Here is an 18,391-nt window from a genome sequence, read left to right on the forward strand (position 1 = left end):
ACTTCAAATAGAGTATTAGTAAACATCGTGGGAGGCGAGATCTAGACCACCTGTTTCTAGGACATTTGTTCATACAATACTTTAAATGCTTTTAGGCCCATGTTTTCTAATGGCTTGTGGCATTGGGCACCTAAGATGAGATTGCTAGGAGCACCCTGAACTTCAACAAAGCAGAGCCTAGCAATCAAATTGGGCACTCAAAGCACACCAATAACTGAAAAAGATGAGCCTTAATTTCCATGGCCAAACCCAGAGCGGTCATAGTCTTTAGCCTAGAGCAGTGGTCTCCAGCGTTTTTACGCACGAGATCACTTTTTGAATTTAAGGGCAACCCAGGATCTACCCTGCTCCTTCCCCGCTCCCTTCATCCCCTCGGTCGCCCCCCCCCTCACTCACCTTCTCTGGGCTGGGGCTGAGGGGTTCGCAGTGTGGGAGGGGGCTCTGGGCTGAGCCTGCGGCAGGGGGGGTTGGGATGCAGGAGGGGGTGAGGGGTGCAGGAAGGGGCTCTGGGCTGGGGCACGTTGGGGTGCAGGGAGGTATGGGCTCTGGGAGGGAGTTTGGGTGCAGGAGGGGGTATGAGGTGCTGGCTCTGGGAGGGGGCTCAGGGCTGGGGGTGCAGGAGGGGGTATTGGGGGCTGGCTCTGGGAGGCTGCAGGTTGGGTGGGGAAGAGAAATGCTGGTCCATACTACACCTGGTCTTAATGCTACAGAGCCATTCAGAACCTGGCCATTGAAGGGGGGGGCACTTACCTCAGGCAGCCGTGACCCCACGCCGCTCCTGGAAGGGACCAACATGGCTCCAAGGGCTACCCCTCTCTGCAGGCACCCTGCGCAGTTCCCTGTTCCCGGACAATGGGAGCTGTAGGAGCAGTGCTTGCAGGCAGGAGCAGTGCGCGGAAACCCCTGCTCCCCAGGGCCGGTGCTACCATTTAGGCAAGCTAGGCGGTTGTCTAGGGCGCCAAGATTTGGGGGCGCCAAAAAGTGGTGCCCCCAATTTTTATTTTTTACAGCGTTCCTACACCCCCTCCCCGAGCGTACGGTCGCCGCTCCACTTCTCTGGCCTCCCAGGCTTGCAGCGCCAATCATCTGTTTAGTGCCGCAAGCCTGGGAGGTGAGGAGAATTAGAGCGGGGGCGGCGTACTTGGGGAGGAGGTGGAGCAGAGATGAGCAGGGGTGGGGAGCTGCCGCAAGGCTCCCCGGCGGGGGGCACCTCAGGACAGAGGGCGGGGAGCTGCCGCAGGGCTGGGGGGGTGGGGCTCAAGGTGGAAGTTTCGCCTAGGGCACGAAACTTCCTTGCACCAGCCCTGCTGCTCCCCCTCCCCCGGGGCCACACTTGGCAGCTTGCGAAGATCATAACTGACAGAGGCTCCAGGACTGACCAGTCAATCGCAATCGCCGGGTTGGTGAGCACTGGCACAGAGAGTCTATCTTGCTAATATTGGACAGTCACTTGTTGCTGCACTTACCTGTGCAATGGGAAACATACACAGGTTTTCTGCTATAAGAGTCAATGCATCTAATGGCATAGGACAGTCCAGGGGTGCACTGCATACACAGTTGGTGAGTGGAGACAGAAAATAGCCAGAAAAAGGTGAAGAGAGACTTTCCCAAACTTACAGCTTTAGATATACTGGTTTGAAGGGGAGGAACATACAATACTTTAGCAATTTTCTTCTTTTAGAACCACACTTGAAAAGCAAAGGCCATTCAAAGAAAGGCTCTCTCCTAACCCAACAGAAACGTGCATTGGTTTTAATAAAGGAATTGAGGAGGGAGGAATTAAGCCCCTCTACTTGGATACAGAGCCACTGAGGATGTTTTCAGCATCAGGTGGCCCTTGTCAATAGTAGACTAGTAAGGGGAGGAGGGGGAGCACATTTTATAAGTAATATATTACAATGAGTGAGAGTTTAGCAATGGTTCCTTTCACTAGTATATGCAGAGCTGCAGTACAGTCTGTTCAGTTATGCAACTACAGCACCCTGCCTGTAGAAGCAGGGCCCCTGGAACTGGCACGAGCAGCAATGCCTTGGCTAATTTATAACCCTATTCAACAGTTACATCGCTTAGCCATGGAAAGGGAAAGCAATTTTACAATCTGCAGGTTAAATACGAAGATCCTCTTGCTAGAAAGTTAAAACCCGAGTGACGACAAGGGCAAGGATTTTAAATTTAATTAAACTTTATTACAGTGCACATTATTTTTAATATATATTTATATAGAGATGTACTTGAAAAATCAAATGTATCCAATAATAAAAAATACAGCACATTAAAGTAGTATAATGCATTCCAGTGTATAGCTGAAGAGACATTGGGATTTCAGAAAAAACTTCTGAGAAATTACATGACTCCCTACCATTTTAGAACTGGGCTACTTATTTTCAAAATTCACATCAACCAGTAACTGAAATATTTATTAAAAAGATGGATTTTGCACTCAAAATCTCAAGGCGTGAAGACACTGGGGCCTTCAACATAAGTTTTATTCAGGGGCCGTGTTCAACCCTGGCAGGCACAGTGTGGTTTAGTATTTCCCTGCCATACCGATATACGTAATCCCCTCTGGCAAAACCAGGCCCCTTCCTGGACCAAGAGGAGAGCTCCATCCTCCTGCTCACTTAATCCTCAGCTGTAGTCCTGGAGGAACTGCCTTTTGCTGGGGCAAGGGGAAATGAAGTGATTCAGGCTGTGATTGTTTCCCCCAATGCACCTCAACCCTGCTCTGCAGTTAGTAAGGGGAATTCAGTCACCCTGCGCTCATAGCCAAAACTCTCCCCCTCCACCGTTCTGGCAATAGGGCTACCATGCCCCCCTCCCCACCCCAATATAGCCAGGGGCTGCCCTTTCCTGGGCTGAAGAGTCGTTTGGCCTTCCTGCTCATTAGATCCTTTGTTCTGTAAGCATGCCAAACCGTACTGTGATCTGACCCAACTGCTACATTCAGGGAGCCATATCCCTGAGAGGAGGAGTGTGGTCCTCGCCCAGGGGAACAAACCAAACCTTTAAACTAGGATTATTTTCCCTTGGTCTCTATACAGCTAGAGCGGACAGTATGGCCACCCCCCGCAGTCAGCTGCAGCCAACACGTGCCAGTGCGGGCACTGGTGCTATCTTGTTTAATTCCAGCCAGCACCCACCTAGGGAAAGGTTTCCCCTCCATGTAGTCTGTTGCAGAGCTTGCCAGGATGTTTGTACTTTGACCACAGATGATTTTTTTCTTCCTGGCTTGGAGCAGGTGGTGGTGCTGTGCATGCAACACTTTCACACCGTTTGCAGACTGGGGGAAGGGAATCAAAGGGAGCAGAAGATTGGGAAAAGGGACTGAGCAACTCCTTTGTGCATCCACCCTTCGTCCTGGGAATTTCATTCTGCTTTTTTCAGAAAAATCTGCAAAGATAGAATGGGGAAGAATAAGAGAAAGGAAGCAAAAGGCCTCAGGGTAGGGCACTTTCTCAGGTACAAAACTTCCAGGCAGTCCCCCCGCTAGCAGGGAGAGAGGACACAAGGGTGAAGACACCTATGAAGGGTATTAGAATGAGGTTGGTTTTTTTTTTTTTGCTAATTTGTTGCTGACAAGACACCATCTTGAGGGGATACCAGAAGATCACGTGACTGCAGCCTGCGACTAGTCTTCAAAGGGTTGGTCTCCACACCCCTTACTTAGCGATGCTGGTGTAGGGATCAGCAAGCAAGGTGACAGCCCCATTTGCAGGACACAAATGATGTTAGAGGGCAGAAAAACCCAAATCCCCTGACCCTCAGGCTATTAAAACTGTGGTGGGTTTGAAGGGACACTATCAAGAATTTAATTAAATGTTTAAAAAATACTTGGGATGTTTAAACATTCCTTGTACAAGCCCATTTTCTCCCTTCTCAGCTGTCTGGCCAGTAGAGTAAGGGGCAAGCACCTATTCCTTTCTCCAAAGGACTGGGTTTAACGACAGTCACATTACCAGGAAAGCACTTGCCCCAACTAGAGTAACAGTCCCTCTGTCCAACTCACTCGAACTCCACAGGTTCATCTCTATATTCAAAGTTCTGTACAAAATGCATTGCCACTTAGGGGCCTATCCTGCTCCCATGGACATCCAGGTGAGCTTTTCCATTAGCTTTCACGGCAGCAGGATTGTGCTTCTAAGACCAGGGACTCTGGATTCAACAGGATGAAAAGGCCACTCACCCTCCTCCCCTCTCCCTTCAAGGAGAACTCAAAATCCCCCCCACCCCTTTTACCCTGATATCTATTCCTCCAGCATGGGAAGAATTCAGGGGGTGGGGAGGGGTTCTGTCTGTTCCAGGCTGGTGGAGGGCGCTGTCCAGATCTAAGTTGCTTTTTTTAAGCCAGAAAAACAGGTTACCTCACTCAAGATGATCCACACTGGAGAATCAGTCTGGATGACCAGACGGATGGCTTCCAGAGGCCCAAATGAAGGGTCCACTTCTCCTTCTGCAACACCCTTAGAAAAGGAGCCTGATGGAGAAAAGCAGACAGGTCTGGGGTAGAATATCCTCCCAAGAGCAGCTGAGCTGTCCCTGAGGGCTCCCCCAACATCAAGCAGTCGCATTTTCAGTCTTGTTTTCCACTAGCTGCTACAGAGCACCAACCCAGGCCTTCGCTGGGAGCCTTTGATAGATATGGTCCTGTACAAACCAACCACTCTCACTCTTTAAGCAGCTGCCACATTTAAGTGTTGCTGACCACTGAACCTGTGAGAGGGTAACTACATATGCTCATTGTTTTTAGTTTGCACACAGCACCAAACTACCTGATTGATCCACTGCACTCTCTCAAATGAAAGGGACTCAGGGCATTGTGAGGTCAAATATAAGCCCTTCCCAGAACAGCAATACCTTTAAAAAAAAAGAAGTGATGCATCTCACAACCAAAGAAACTGGATTCAGAAGTCTAGAAATGCAGAGCCCTACATGGCCAGTAGGTGGCAGTGTTTCATAAATTAACATTTAATGTAGCTACCTAAACATTGTGAAGTTGAACAGGGTCGTGGAGAAAAGGCCACCGTAAGGAGAATATTTAGCCCCTTTATTTTCCTGAGCATGTCTATATGGTGGCAAAGGCCACGAGAATGCAAACAGCAGCACAGGAATTCCCCACACAGCACTGGCTACCCTGAACCACAAGTTGGAGCCTGTACTTTGTGATAAAGGAGCTCCGTCTCCAGAGATTTTCTTCTGCTTTTTAAGGTGTGATGAAGAAATCTTTCCTGTAGGGACCTTTCCAGCCCTACGATCTCCCTAGTGGTGTATTTGATCCATGTGTCCACACCAACGTATGCATGAGCCTACACTACTGCCCGCTCTGCAGAGCAGAACCAGAAAAAAGAAGGTGCAATTGACTTAAAAATCACATCTATAATTTTCCCCTCATGGTGAAATCTTTGCTCTCTCCAACAATGCCCCACTTGGGAACCCTCAAAGCCACATAGCAGCAGCAAGGATCCTAGCACAAGGCATCTGAAAACTACTCCTGTTGGTGCAGAGAGGAAACTCGCGGGAAGTTACTAACGAATGCACCACGACAGCATTTTGCTTAACTGAAAGCCAACTTTGTTCATTCCCTTCAGGTCTGTTCAATTCCTCTTTCCCTGCCCTAGGAATCAGCTTTAATCCTGCTCTATTGTTACATATATATGAGAGAGAGAGAGAGAGAGAGAGAGAGAGAGACCTGCAGAAAGGAGAATTGTGATTAAAACCCATCCAAGTTTTGGTTCATGGAGGAAAAAAAAAAGCCTAACTTGCTTTACATGACTGACTTTCAATCTCATTTCCAGGCAAATCAATTCCAAGCAAGGTTTTTAGTGGTCTTTATTCATTTGAAGATCAACAAATGTGGTGCACTATCAGCAAACAGCAGGCCAGCTTTTGCCTTGAACCAGTAATTTACCTATCTGTATGTAGCCATCTGATGTCCTGTGGTACTTGAACACTGTCCCTCTTCCCTCCTGCAGGGCTTCCTTATCTGACTGGAGACTCTGTGCGGGGAAACAGACAGTCATTGCAGAAAGCCAGTGGCAAGAATTTAGGAAGCCTGCTGTGGGTACAGCATTAACAGCCAGAGCCATAAAGCAAACAGCATTGCAACTTTCAAAGGAAATCACTGTAGCAACATGTAGACTTGTTGTAAGGTCTTTCCTTTCAAGCACAAGTCTAGTATATTAAAACATACACGAGAGGTATTAAACCATGAGGGCTCTCTACTGCCATGGGCTTGTGTCTTAACTACAGACAGGCAGTAGCAGCACCTGGTTTACCCCATGGCTTCGGGTATGAGCCAGGACTAGGTTTTGGGTTCCGATTAGACAGCACAGTAGTTTTACATGCTCTTCTTTGGGATAAAATCTTTCAAGTGGTGGAAATCTGACAAGATCATCCGTTCTGGGCCTAATGAGATCCTGGATTAGAATCACAAGAGAACAGGTGTTCTGCAAGATTCCATTGGCATCTGGACTGGAAATTGGAACAAAATCCATAGGGGGATGGTTCAGATTGGGAATCTGAATCTACCTGCCCTCCCACCCACCTTGTAATTTGATTGGTTTTGGATTGCAGGTTCTGGTCTAATTTTAACCTATATAGAAGTTACATATCCAACACCAGGCTGCCATGTGACTTTGAGGACAACTGCAGCAAGGAACCAGCCAGAGTGTTCAGCTGGTAGGAGCAGCTGCAGACGCAACCAAAGCAGGGGACTGCTGCATTTGGAGGGAGTGAGGAGCATAAAATGGGGCCCTGCTCGGGCTACCTCTTGCCCCAACTCAGAAGCATGCAAGGGAGACCCCTGCCCCCCTCTGTCGGCACTAGAACTCAGGCAGTGCCTCCCCTTCCCATGTGGTGGTGGTGGGGAAACTGCAGAAGGGAGCCAGCCAGAGACTCCAGGCGGTAGGAGCAGCTGCAGAAGGAGCCACCGCAAGGACCACTGGACATTCAGAAAAAACTTTCTACAGTTTTGACGGGACCCTCTCTACCCTGGACTGATTGGCTGTTCACTCCAACCCTCTCCCTGCCCTTCCCTTCAGCTTCATTCCATACCTGCCCCTCTTACTCTCTTATCCCCTGCCCTGTCCCCCTCACCCCACTTCCCTTCAGCATCTCCTTTCCCTTCACCTTTCTGTCTGTTTAGCTGATCCCCTCTGAACTAAATCAAATGCCCAGCCAAAGTCATGCGACAAACATGGCATTTGCTGCAATCACTCTGCTTGCATGTTAGACCTTCCCTCCCACCGGTGTCTGTCTAGACTGTAAGCTCTGCAGAGACTGTCTGCTGCTCTGTGTTTGTGGAGCGCCTAGCACAAACCATAGGCACCAAAGGCACCACCATAATAGGCATGATTATTAATAACAAAGTCAGACTAGTCTGATACTAGCAGGACTAGCAAACACGTCACAGCCAACAGAGCACGTGCACGTACTAAACGTTTCCCTTAGAATTTTAAATTCCCCCCTGCAAAACTTCCACTTCTCCCTACTCCCAACCTCCAGCCCGATCCCCCCAAACTTACATCGAAGGGCAAAACCTCCACAGTCGTATTGAAGAGTTTGTCTTCAGGATGTTCAATGTTGCCACTGCGGAAGAAGAATCTGTGTAACAGAGACCAAAGCTGTAAGAACCTGACTGGATTTAGAGGTGCGGGGGGACCGTTGTGTCTCCCGCCAGGAGCGATTTATCGAATGTCTGAACCAAACAGGCAGCTTTAAGGAGAGCCGCTTTCATTGAGATGGGGACACTGAGATGGCTCTTTATGGATTATTGTTTCTTTGCATTTACAAGTGAAGGGTTCCAGTGCCTATGGGAGCAAACATAAGCAATTCTCCCAATGAGAGGAACTCGAGAGGTAACAGAGTGAGCTCTGGATGAGGGAGGGCTGCCGGAGTTCTGGGCAGGCTTCATAAACGGATCTTCTGGAGAAGGGGTTTTTCACGTCACCATTGCTGCAGGTGTATTGGGATTATCACACAAGTCTCAGAGAGGAGATGCCTCAACCCCAGATCAAGACAAAACTGCCAGGCCTGGGGAAGTGACATCTGCACACACCACCCCATCCTGGGCCTGAACAAGAGCCATGTGAAGATGAGTTTTCCCTTTCTCTGGAAAAACAGGTCCCTCTAGACCCTTAGCATCTGGCACAGCTTCCCCTCACCTGTAAAAGTGGGAGAGCGACAGCAGTGCACACCTGCCTCACGGGGGCGGGGAGGCTCTGGGATGGACATTTACATTATACTTCCAAAGTGGTATGCAAGTGTTGAGTAGTGCTATTATTGTAGGCAAAGCCAAGGAGCAGCATTGATACCACTACTTGTCCTCAAAAAGAAAAAGGGTTTCTGCAACACCTGCTACCAGGGTTCTGGAAGATTGAAAGGGTTACTTGCGGTGGTCGGGGGGTTGAAGGGAGGGATGAGCAAGGCCTTACTCTGGGGCATGCTTAGAGACGAAAAACCCAGGCAGGACTGTTTTCCAGAAAGGTCAGGCTCCTACTACTGACTATCAAGGCAGCAAGAAATCTGAGCCATAAACTACTCTCCCCAGTTCAGTTCCAATTTTATTCTCCTATAAAGGCCTCCCACGCGCCCCAAAGGAATTGCACTGAGTCAGGAGACCCTCCGCCCTTTAGACACGATGCGTTCACAGAGCTGTGTTACCACACAGAACTGGGTATTGACTACAGCTGTTTCTATTATCGTGCTGCTCTTCCCTGGCAGTGGTCAGAGTTATGCAAAGCCAAGTCTAGAATCAGGGTGTGCAAGTTTCTGCCCTGCAGCCAGCAGGATGGGACACCAGTCTGGGCACAAGGGACAACACTCCAGGGAGGAAAATCAAGACGTCTAACACAAGGAGTGAAACGACAAAGACTTGCCTTTGCAAGGAGGGGCAGGGCAATGCAAAGGAAAGTAAAATGGGGTCAGAGAAGCAGCCTGCACCACTTGGGATAAAAATCAGGGTAATATGGGGACAGAAAAGGGGAAGCCCATCTCAGCCCCTAGTTTTGTATATTTCCCCCACCGCTGAGCGCACCCCAACACACTGACCTTTCGATGCGGAGTGGTTTAAAGAATCTGAATCGGATGAAGTCTCCTGCCATGGGGGTGAATGCCCAGAAGAAGTCCTCTCTTAGGTAGGCTTTCTCCAAGGTAAAGTGTTGGTAGGTTTTCAGACTGGTGCTCACCTCTGCGGGAGGGTTGACATGTTCTTTTCGCAGGGCTTGCTTTCCAAAGTCTTTGTCCTCAACACATACAATGCAAAGCAAGAGTGAAGTCTCTCACATGGCTTTCATTGAATGAGAAATAAATAGGGTTTCCAGCTTTAGGGAGACAGAGATTAAAGGCTCCAACATCCCAGTGCCAAAGTATCAATGCAACATTTACAGAATGTGAGATGGAAGCTGGTGCGCAAAGGGCATGGGGAAAAACAGAGCCCTCGGGTTCCTTTGGGGAGCTGATTCCCGGGAGCACAGGGCTGCAAAGGGGAAATCATCATATGCACTATGGTAGCACATAGGAGCCCCAGTCAGATACGAGGCCCCATAATGGTAGGTGCCATACAAACACAGAACCCTGCCTCAAGCATCTTACAAGCTAAGGAAAGTCTTAGTTAACCTGGGTCAAATTATTTGCCAGTGATTGAGTTATATCAGAGAATGACTGCGTTATTTGGACTGAATTATACCATTTATATAAAGTGATATTTTGTATCAGGTACAGAGCCATACTGGAGTACAAATCATGCTTCTCACATTTTTACTGCATAATATACTTTCCGAAAAAAATTAGCAGCACTACTTTGTAGTTGGATTTTGTTGAAATTTAAATAGTCCCCCTCCCCGCCCCATACAATTTACACTGTTAAGAAGTGAGCCTTAATTTGCCTAAAAATAAACACCAAGAATCAGGTAAAACACAGCAACCCGGAATGACCACGACATGACAAGAAGGGCTGTTACACTACAAGCTCAGGTGTGCTGTGATGCTCAAGACTGAAGGTCAAGTACCTCCAGCCTCTGGAGAAGGGTGGAAACACCAGTCAACCTCAACCTCTCTTCAAGTGCATTGCAGCTCTGATGCACTCAAACAAACGGGATTAGGGAAACCTGGCTAGTGAATGTGTCCTAACCTCTTTAGTCATGGCACGTGCCCTGTTTCAAGACCCAGTTTCCTGACTGAATTCCGATTTCCTTCCAACACATTTAAAAAAAACCTTCATTATTTCGGGAAGTAAAACATTCCTCTTCTGTCTGGTGCCTCCCTTCCGCCTGTAATGCCCTGAATGAAGCAGCTGCTTCCCCTGCTCAAAAAGTTTGAAAACTCAAATGCAATTGAATCTATGAATTTGCATTACACCAACCACCACAGCATTAACAAGCAGCTTTTAGTACAGATTACCTAGCAACCAGCCGTCCAGTGGTGACAGGAGGAAAAAGGAGAGACAGGGCAGTTTAATAAAGGTGTCTAAAATATTCATTTAAATTTGCTGAGTTTGAAGGTGTCCCGTGTTGAAAAAACAAAAGGGGGAGCAGAGATGCTGCATTACTCCACCCCCAAATGGAAACCTGGCCATTAAGATATGAAACTCCAAGCACCACATCTGATTTCCAAAGGCGGCAAGTTGGCGTGTGCATGTGAATCCAGAGTGCAAGAAGGGCCTGACATCAGGGAGATCTTTATGGGTGGGGGAAGAATGCGATGCCACGGTGTCAGATACCCACTTTCAATTTCTGGATCTTCCCAGCCAAGGAGGAGTGGGTTCCCACATGCTGGAAGAGCGAGGGCTTGAAGCGGATTCTCAGGTTCGCCTTCTGCCTGTCACAATGTTTCTGAAATGAGAAAGCACGGTGAGAACTCTGGCTTCTGCCTTTGGTGTGCAGAGCGCCCGGATCACCAGGAGTGGGGGAAAGCCAAGGTCAGGTCAGATCATGGGGGAGAGAACCATGGGAAACACCCTTTACTCTGCCTTTGATTTGCAAGTAAGATGAATCTGTCAGTGACTTTCAGCTCATTATGCAGAAGGATTCGGTGAGCTGGTCCACCAGCAGGAGCAATGGCATCTATGCTCTTATTAATTCCAAGTGCCTACATTTCAAACTCTCCTCCGCACCCAACACCGCCGATTGTATTCTGCCATCTGCCTAATCAGCGCCCGTCCTCCCTAAATTCTCAGCTGTTAATATCAAAGGAACAAAATAGATCAGCCTCTCCGGTTTGCCAGGAAACTCATTTTGCTCCTCCCTTCTTCAATCCCTGGATCTTCATTGACTGGTTTAGCTCTTCCTCCCAAACAATGCTCCTCTCTCTTTGGGCAAGTTGGGTACAAGCTCCAGTAGGGTTTTTATTAGTTTGCTAGTTCCTCTGTCAAAGCTGTTTGGCCTGATTTCAAACCACCCCAACAAGGTGGGGTTGAAAGTTCAACTCTAATCTGAACTACTGTTATCAGGTTCACATTCTACAGAGAAGAGAGCGAGCAGAAAGGAACAAAGGAAAAAAACAGTGAGAAAAACATTGTGAACGTGGAGCAGAGACAGGGCCGGCTCCAGGCACCAGCGGAGGAATCACGTGACTGGGGCGGCACATGCTAAGGGGAGGCATTCCATCCATTCTTGGGGCGGCACAGTCCAAGCGGCCTTTTTTTTTTGCGCTTCGGCAGTTCAGGCGGCAGTCCAAGTGGCTTTTTTTATTTTATTTTTTTTTGCTTGGGGCGGCAAAAATGGTAGAGCCGGCCCTGAGCAGAGAGGAAATCAGACAGAGAGAGATTGGGGAAAGGAGCAGAGAGGAGTCCGAGGGAAAAGACAGTCTAGTTAGATCATAAAAACAACAAGGAGTCCGATGGTACCTTAAAGACTAACAGATTTATTTGGGCATAAGCTTTCGTGGGTAAAAAACGTCACTTCTTCAGATGCATGGAGTGAAAGTTACAGATGCAGGCATTATATACTGACACATGGAGAGCAGGGAATTACTTCGCAAGTGGAGAACCAGTGTTGACAGGGCCAGTTCAATCAGGGTGGATGTAGTCCACTCCCAATAATAGATGAGGAGGTGTCAATTCCAGGAGAGGAAAAGCTGCTTCTGTAATGGGCCAGCCACTCCCAGTCCCTATTCAAACCCAGATTAATGGTGTTAAATTTGCAAATGAATTTTAGTTCTGCTGTTTCTCTTTGAAGTCTGTTTCTGAAGTTTTTTTGTTCAAGAATAGTGACTTTTAAGTCTGTTATAGAATGACGGCTACCCCGATAGTTATATCCTATCCAGGACACCTATTAGAAGCCCCTGGCTTGTGGGGATTTATCCACAGTACACTGCCCAGGAGTCGCATTAGCTAGAAATTTAATTCAGTTTTCTTTGTGGGGAGGGTAACGGGATGCAAATATGGATTTAAGCACAGGGAAAGATAAGGGTTTTTTTTGGTCCAACAATTTTTGTGACCCCCGCTTATAGGGATGTCCGCAAAGTATCAAACTCAATGAGGTCTGTCTACGTACCCTTTCTGATGGGCTCTCTGAATGCAGTCCCTGCACTATACTAAGACCTAAAAAGGGGGACAAGCTGCATAGAATCCCATCAGTGGTACTCAAGCCTTCCTTGCTAAGCAAGCCCTTGGCACAGCCCACGTTACCTGTGCAGTACTGGCAACTTCAAGAGAGCAAAAATCATGAGTTGGACTCGCAGAAATCATGTTTGACTCCAAGAAGTCAAGAGATTGGCCCCAAAATCATTACGTGTTTTTTAGCTCGGTCTCTTGATGTTTGAACTCCCCCTGCCCATCCCCAAGGTGTGTGCATGGTAGTGTTGCCCACTCCTCCATATGTACTGGACAAAGTGACTTTGGCCCCTGCTGCAGGAGCTCTCACCCCCCACATCTGCCCATCTTCTGCCCAGCAATTAATCCTGTCCCCCAGCCCTCCCCCATCAGTTTGTCCTCACCCATCCCCCGTCAATTCAGTCTCCCTACCCCTATCACCACCCCATCAGTTCAGCCCCCTACCCCATCAACCCCCACTGCCCTCAGTTCACCCTTCCAGAACTCACCCCATCTGCTCAGAATCCACCATCAATACAGGCCCCCAACCCCATCAGCCCCCACCCTCCTCACTTCAGTCCTCCTGCAGCCCTCCGGCCATGGTTCAGCCCTCCCAGCCTCACCTCTGCTCCTCTTAGGGTTTCTTCACCCTCCCCAGCGTGGGGGGGGGAGGCTGCAGTGGGGTCCCTTCTCCCATTTTCCCGGGCTGGCAGGGGAGCAGCCACCTGCGCTTGACAGCGGGATCCTGCCCCGCCGGCCCACACCTGAGGCTTGACGGGGGAGCCCCCGCTGTGGCTGACAGGATTGCTAAGTAAAATTAAGCCTCACTTTTAGACCTCTCAGATCTAATGATTTTTTTCTTTCCAGCCGCAGCTGGAAACCCCCCCGCCCACAATCCTGACATTTGAGAGTTCTATCGTGAAATAACGAGCGAGGTTTAAATTTACTCAGGAATTGTGACTCTCGCGATCAATCCGCGAGAGCTGGCACGTCTGCCTGTGCCTCCCCGGAACCTGGACATTCCAGGGGTATTCTCTGCAGGCTGCAGTTGAGCTAATCCCTTAATCCAACTCTCATTACATTATCAAATTAAAACTGGCCCTGTTAATGGGAGAACCTCTTTGCACTGCCAGCAAAAAAACACAGCTCATTTCAGGTCCCTATTTTAACCTAGATGGGAAAAACAGGTTAGAATATGTTAGTGCCCTTAACACCCCCTCCCCCACCTTTACTCATTTTGTTAAGGACACATTTAATGAAAGCAACATTGTCCTAGGCACATTAGGGTGGGGAACTGCTCTGCTAGTAACAGCAAGGTCAGCTCTTCATATGCAACTTTATCCCAGGTAAATCTACAATTAGTTTTCAAACGTAAAGAGAACAGGATGTATCCAGATCAGGCAAAGCACTTCCCAAAGAGCCCAGGCCAAGCAAACTTTCAATCAAGAAAGCAAATCCTAGAGCTACCAATCTGATTCGACACAGTGGGATTTACAGTCACGTTTCAAGGGGCGCTGCAGAGAGTTAATCATGCACACAGTGGGAGAAGGAGACAGAAATCCACACTAGAATTAGGTTAAATTTGTAAAAAAGCAACAATTCAGAGGTTTGCAGCATCCCCTGAGAAGACAGTGGAGGGGAAGCAGTCAGGTAGGAGAGTATGAGCTAACCTGGCTGTGCAGTGGGAATTGCATTAAAACACCGCTCAAGCTAAATACAAGGGGGTGGGGGGAGATGAAGGGGAAGCACCAGCTGCATCTCATCACTCCTGCATGGAGCAGACGCACAAACAAATCCCAATCTTGCCCAGACCAGGAGAAGAGGTTCTGTAGGATATGTTGATTGAGAATGGGTCTGTCACCCAAGAGCACACTGGGCCAAAACCGCCTGAAGAACAAGCAAACGGTGTTCGGAACACAAATCACCCTACACACAAGAGGATCTAAGGGATACTGCGACCTATCTCTCTCAGAGCGAACAGAGGAGAAAAGATAAAAACCTACTAGAGACAGATACTAGCCCTGCTTCTCTGGGGTCTCTGCGGCACTGACCTCGGCTTCAGATTTAAATGTATTCAAATACAAGACCAGAGTGTGCATCTGGCAACGAGTTCATCTCACACTCACGGCTGCAACCCTCATCCTCCCATACCCTCCACTCCATCCCGGTTACTCTGATCTCTTGTTGTTGCTAGTTTAATTTAGAACACCAGAAAGGATGTCCCTTTTTTACTGTTATCTGTAAAGCATCAGACACACACACACCACAGTAAACAATAGATCACAATGACCACAAGACAGCAATAAGGATTCCCCTAGACTCCCCTCCCCCTCCACGTCTCTACATGGCTACCACCCTCCTGGCTGTGGAGAAGCTCGGGGAGCTGCAATGGGATCCCGAGTCACCATGCACGTGTGCTCCAAACGGAGAGGGCACTCAAGTGCAATTCCAAAGGGGTATTTTGCTGTTACAGTAAGTGTAGGGGGATGGGGGGGGAAGGCAGGCTTCAAGGAAGGGAACACATAGTTAAAAAAGATAAGATAAAAGCATGGAGGGGAAGAGACCACTCTCCTTAGGGTTTGTGGGAAAATCCTCTAATGATGGAGTTAAACAAGGAGCCGGTCTCAATTTCCTCTAGCATCAGAGAGATTATTGCCCAGAATGGGAAGTATCCTTCTACAGAAGGGAGGTTCTGACTTTTCTACCCATCACAAAGAATCCGCATAAAGCATCTCTTAGCAACATGCTAATCTGGAAGGCAACATATTGAATTTTCCAAACATTTTTTCCTAGATAAGATCCTAATGAAGCTTTCCTGGCTAAATGAGATTAACAAAGATTCAGAACAAAATTTCATCATCACTACTTCTTATAAAAAGAGATCTTCCCACCTTTCCCAGCAAGTTCTGGACATTCAGAGCAAGTGCAGAGTGGAAAGATTCTTCGTGCCTTCTGTGGGGATTGTTTACTTACCGCATCTTTTTCTGGATTGCACACTTTCACCCAAAGGATGTGATCAAGGAGCCAGTCAATGGGCTTGTCCTTGTAGAACATGAGTATAAACTCCACAATCAGGCTGAGATCCAGCGATTTGAACATCTTTCCTGAAAGCATATTTGGATGGAGAAGAGACAAAGCAGATACAGTATGAAACAAACAAGATCCAGCCACTGAAAAGAATAACAAGTTCCTCAGGGGGAAAACTGGTTTCTCTCCTTGCATCTCTAACAGAGTTTCAAGTAACCATGGATTTGCGCAGTTGGAGCTTATGCATCAGCATCACTGATGCTGCCTGTACAGTTCTAAAATTAGCATTCATTATAGAACTGTTGCTAGCGAGTTAGCAACACATACCATTATGAGTCCCACTGAAGTCAAGGTGGGAATACTCACACCAGGTGGGGAGGGGACACCAGAGAGATAGGGGTGAAAATGGAATTCATGCACAGTTCTAGCATAGATTATTTTCCTGCCCGCAGAGTTCAGAAAAACATCAAACCCCGTTAACAAATGCAGCCAACACCCAGCAGAGGAATATCCAAACTGCTTGCATAACCATACAGTGCTGCTCCCGAAATAGTTCTCAGCTGATGTAAAACTTCCTCCAGCCCACAGACTGAGCGTGTTATGGCAGATGCTTCTAGATCCCGTCCAACCAAGAAGCAACCAGACACATCCAGGAAGCGAGCCTCACTGCTGGGCCACTGGGCAGATTTATTTTTTATTAAAAATGAATCAGAATAGCAGTAGTTTAATGCTTGTGGAAGATGCAACATGGACAAGCATGGAGTTGCACCGTCCCTACCCACTTGTAAGCTAAGTCTCGTAGGAAGCTTGGCCTGTTCAACACAGCACATCAGTAAAACATTACGCCACATAAAAGGCAATGAGAAGCTAGAGGCAGTTGCTGTTGCCCTGCTCTGTGTTTTAGCTGAACTGTGTCAACAGGAAGGTGACTGACACACAGGTTCTCATTCCAGCTGTGTAACTATCCCAGGACCAGGAGGCTCAGGACAGAAGACTTGGAGGTAGTTTATTTCCTGAGCAAGTCAAAGGGTCACTATAAAAGTGTTAGAAGAAGCCAAGCATATGGAATTTACCCTTACTATGGGAAAACGTCTCTAAGCAAGGGGGTTGCTGTTTGTAAGATCTAGCCAGCTATGTGATAGCCACATTTGGAAGGTGCTGCGGGCGGGGGGGAGGGGGGAGGAAGAGTCAGTTACCAATAAAACCAAGCTGTGAGAATTCCAGGATCATCCACTCCTCAGAGGGCTGCTGCAGAGCAAAGTTCTTCATTGTGCTGAGATAGTTTGGTTTGGCTACAATGTCATCCTCGAGCTGCAAGGAGAAAAGGAAACTTAGCACATGCAACAAAAACACATGTTCTGTTCCAGTCTCTCTGCTGCACAACATTCGACACAGGAGGGCAGGGGAAGGTTTTGGCAAAGGCAGAGTTTGTTGTGGGAACATACACGTCTAATCTAATCCAACAGGCTAAAGGAAAACTGACTCCTATTCTTTGTGAACCTCTTCCATTCCTGGGCAAAATTCTTTAGCCTGTTTGGCCAAAGGGAACTTTAACAGCTGTGTTGGGTAAGCTGCAGCTCATACATGACAGCAAAGGCACTGCTACTTTTCTAGCCATTAGACCAGGTTCCATTGTAAAGTTTTTCTGCAGCGTGGCACCACAGGTCGGCAAATTTCAAAGCGAGCCATCCCTCCCACAGTTGCATGCTGCCCATAATGTAGAGCTAATATGCTTTGTTTTCAGGAGAATCTACATCACACTACAATGAAGACTTACATTTTGGCTTGCAAAGGGTTAATCTAACCTGGTCCAAAGTAAATATCTGTGCACGCGCAGAGAGAGAGAGAGAGAGAGAGAGAGAGAGAGATGGTTGAAGGAGAAATGCAGAGGAGTTCCTGAATCAGACTTCGGAGGACTGGATGTGAAAGGGACAACATATCCTATGGGTGTCACATTTGGAGAAGAGTCAACACCAGAAACACTCCAACAGCATTTGAATTAACCTCTCCCTTCTTCCCCTGCCCCACATCAAAGACTCCACTTTATGTTTTACACACACACACACACACACACACACGCGCGCGCGCGCGCGCCCCTCCCCACAGTCACTGGTACAAGCTACGTGTCTCAGTGAATTCAAACATTCCCACCCCACCATCAAACTTACCTGCACATAGTAAATGCCTTTGGACTGGGCATACATCATTAAAAAGCAGTAATCTAGGTTCTGTTTAGTTCTCCACCTGCAAACCAGACAAATTTGATGAGAACACCACTGCCTTACTACCAGCCAGCAGATGCTTCATTTGGGGAGCGTGACAATCTGTGTACCCTTATATTCACCCCTTTGACAGGACTATGATAAATTCTGTACAAAGTATGCCTTGTAAGGTGTCATTTGAAAACTCAGAATTTGCTGATCATTATTGTCCTGGTAAAGTATTTGTGGCAACACTGCATGTAAATGTATAAGATTCCTCTGTATGGTATTATTAAGACATGTTCCAAGTCTGAGGGAGCAGCCACAGACCAGTTCCCCAGAGACAAAAGGCTAGCCAACACCTCATCCAGGTGTCCACAAAATCAAATGAACCACCGCTCGGTTAAGTGGCCATTCTTTGGCAGGAAAGAGGATGTGGGTGAAAATCTACATCTTGACAAAGAAATAGCTGGGGGTTCCCATCCACACAGACTTTCTGTCTCCTAAATCTCAGTTGGAAATGATTCCTGAATAAGAGAAACAACTATAAGAGAGGAGACATCACAAATTATCCCTCCTTTTCTCTCAACGGCATTCACAACACCTGAAGAACAAAGGAAAAAAAGCTTTGGACAGG

The 18,391-nt window shown here is 47.8% G+C and overlaps 1 protein-coding gene across 1 annotated transcript in view; it reads right to left on the bottom strand.

Moving 5' to 3' along the window:
* Positions 1-2,164: 2,164 nt before the first annotated feature.
* MGAT4B (alpha-1,3-mannosyl-glycoprotein 4-beta-N-acetylglucosaminyltransferase B) overlaps positions 2,165-18,391 on the bottom strand; it is a 90,785-nt gene continuing 74,558 nt past the window's right edge. The window contains exons 7-15 of the mRNA XM_005295835.5: positions 17,722-17,797; positions 16,750-16,864; positions 15,500-15,630; positions 10,719-10,826; positions 9,046-9,239; positions 7,521-7,599; positions 5,906-5,993; positions 4,362-4,474; positions 2,165-3,390 (exon numbers count right to left, since the gene is read on the bottom strand). Coding sequence (XP_005295892.1) covers positions 3,367-3,390; positions 4,362-4,474; positions 5,906-5,993; positions 7,521-7,599; positions 9,046-9,239; positions 10,719-10,826; positions 15,500-15,630; positions 16,750-16,864; positions 17,722-17,797 — 928 coding nt within the window. The 3' untranslated portion in view covers positions 2,165-3,366. The remainder of the gene's footprint in view (positions 3,391-4,361; positions 4,475-5,905; positions 5,994-7,520; positions 7,600-9,045; positions 9,240-10,718; positions 10,827-15,499; positions 15,631-16,749; positions 16,865-17,721; positions 17,798-18,391) is intronic.

The sequence above is a fragment of the Chrysemys picta genome, chromosome 8 (assembly GCF_011386835.1).
Source record: "Chrysemys picta bellii isolate R12L10 chromosome 8, ASM1138683v2, whole genome shotgun sequence".
In the NCBI taxonomy this organism is placed as follows: domain Eukaryota; kingdom Metazoa; phylum Chordata; order Testudines; family Emydidae; genus Chrysemys; species Chrysemys picta.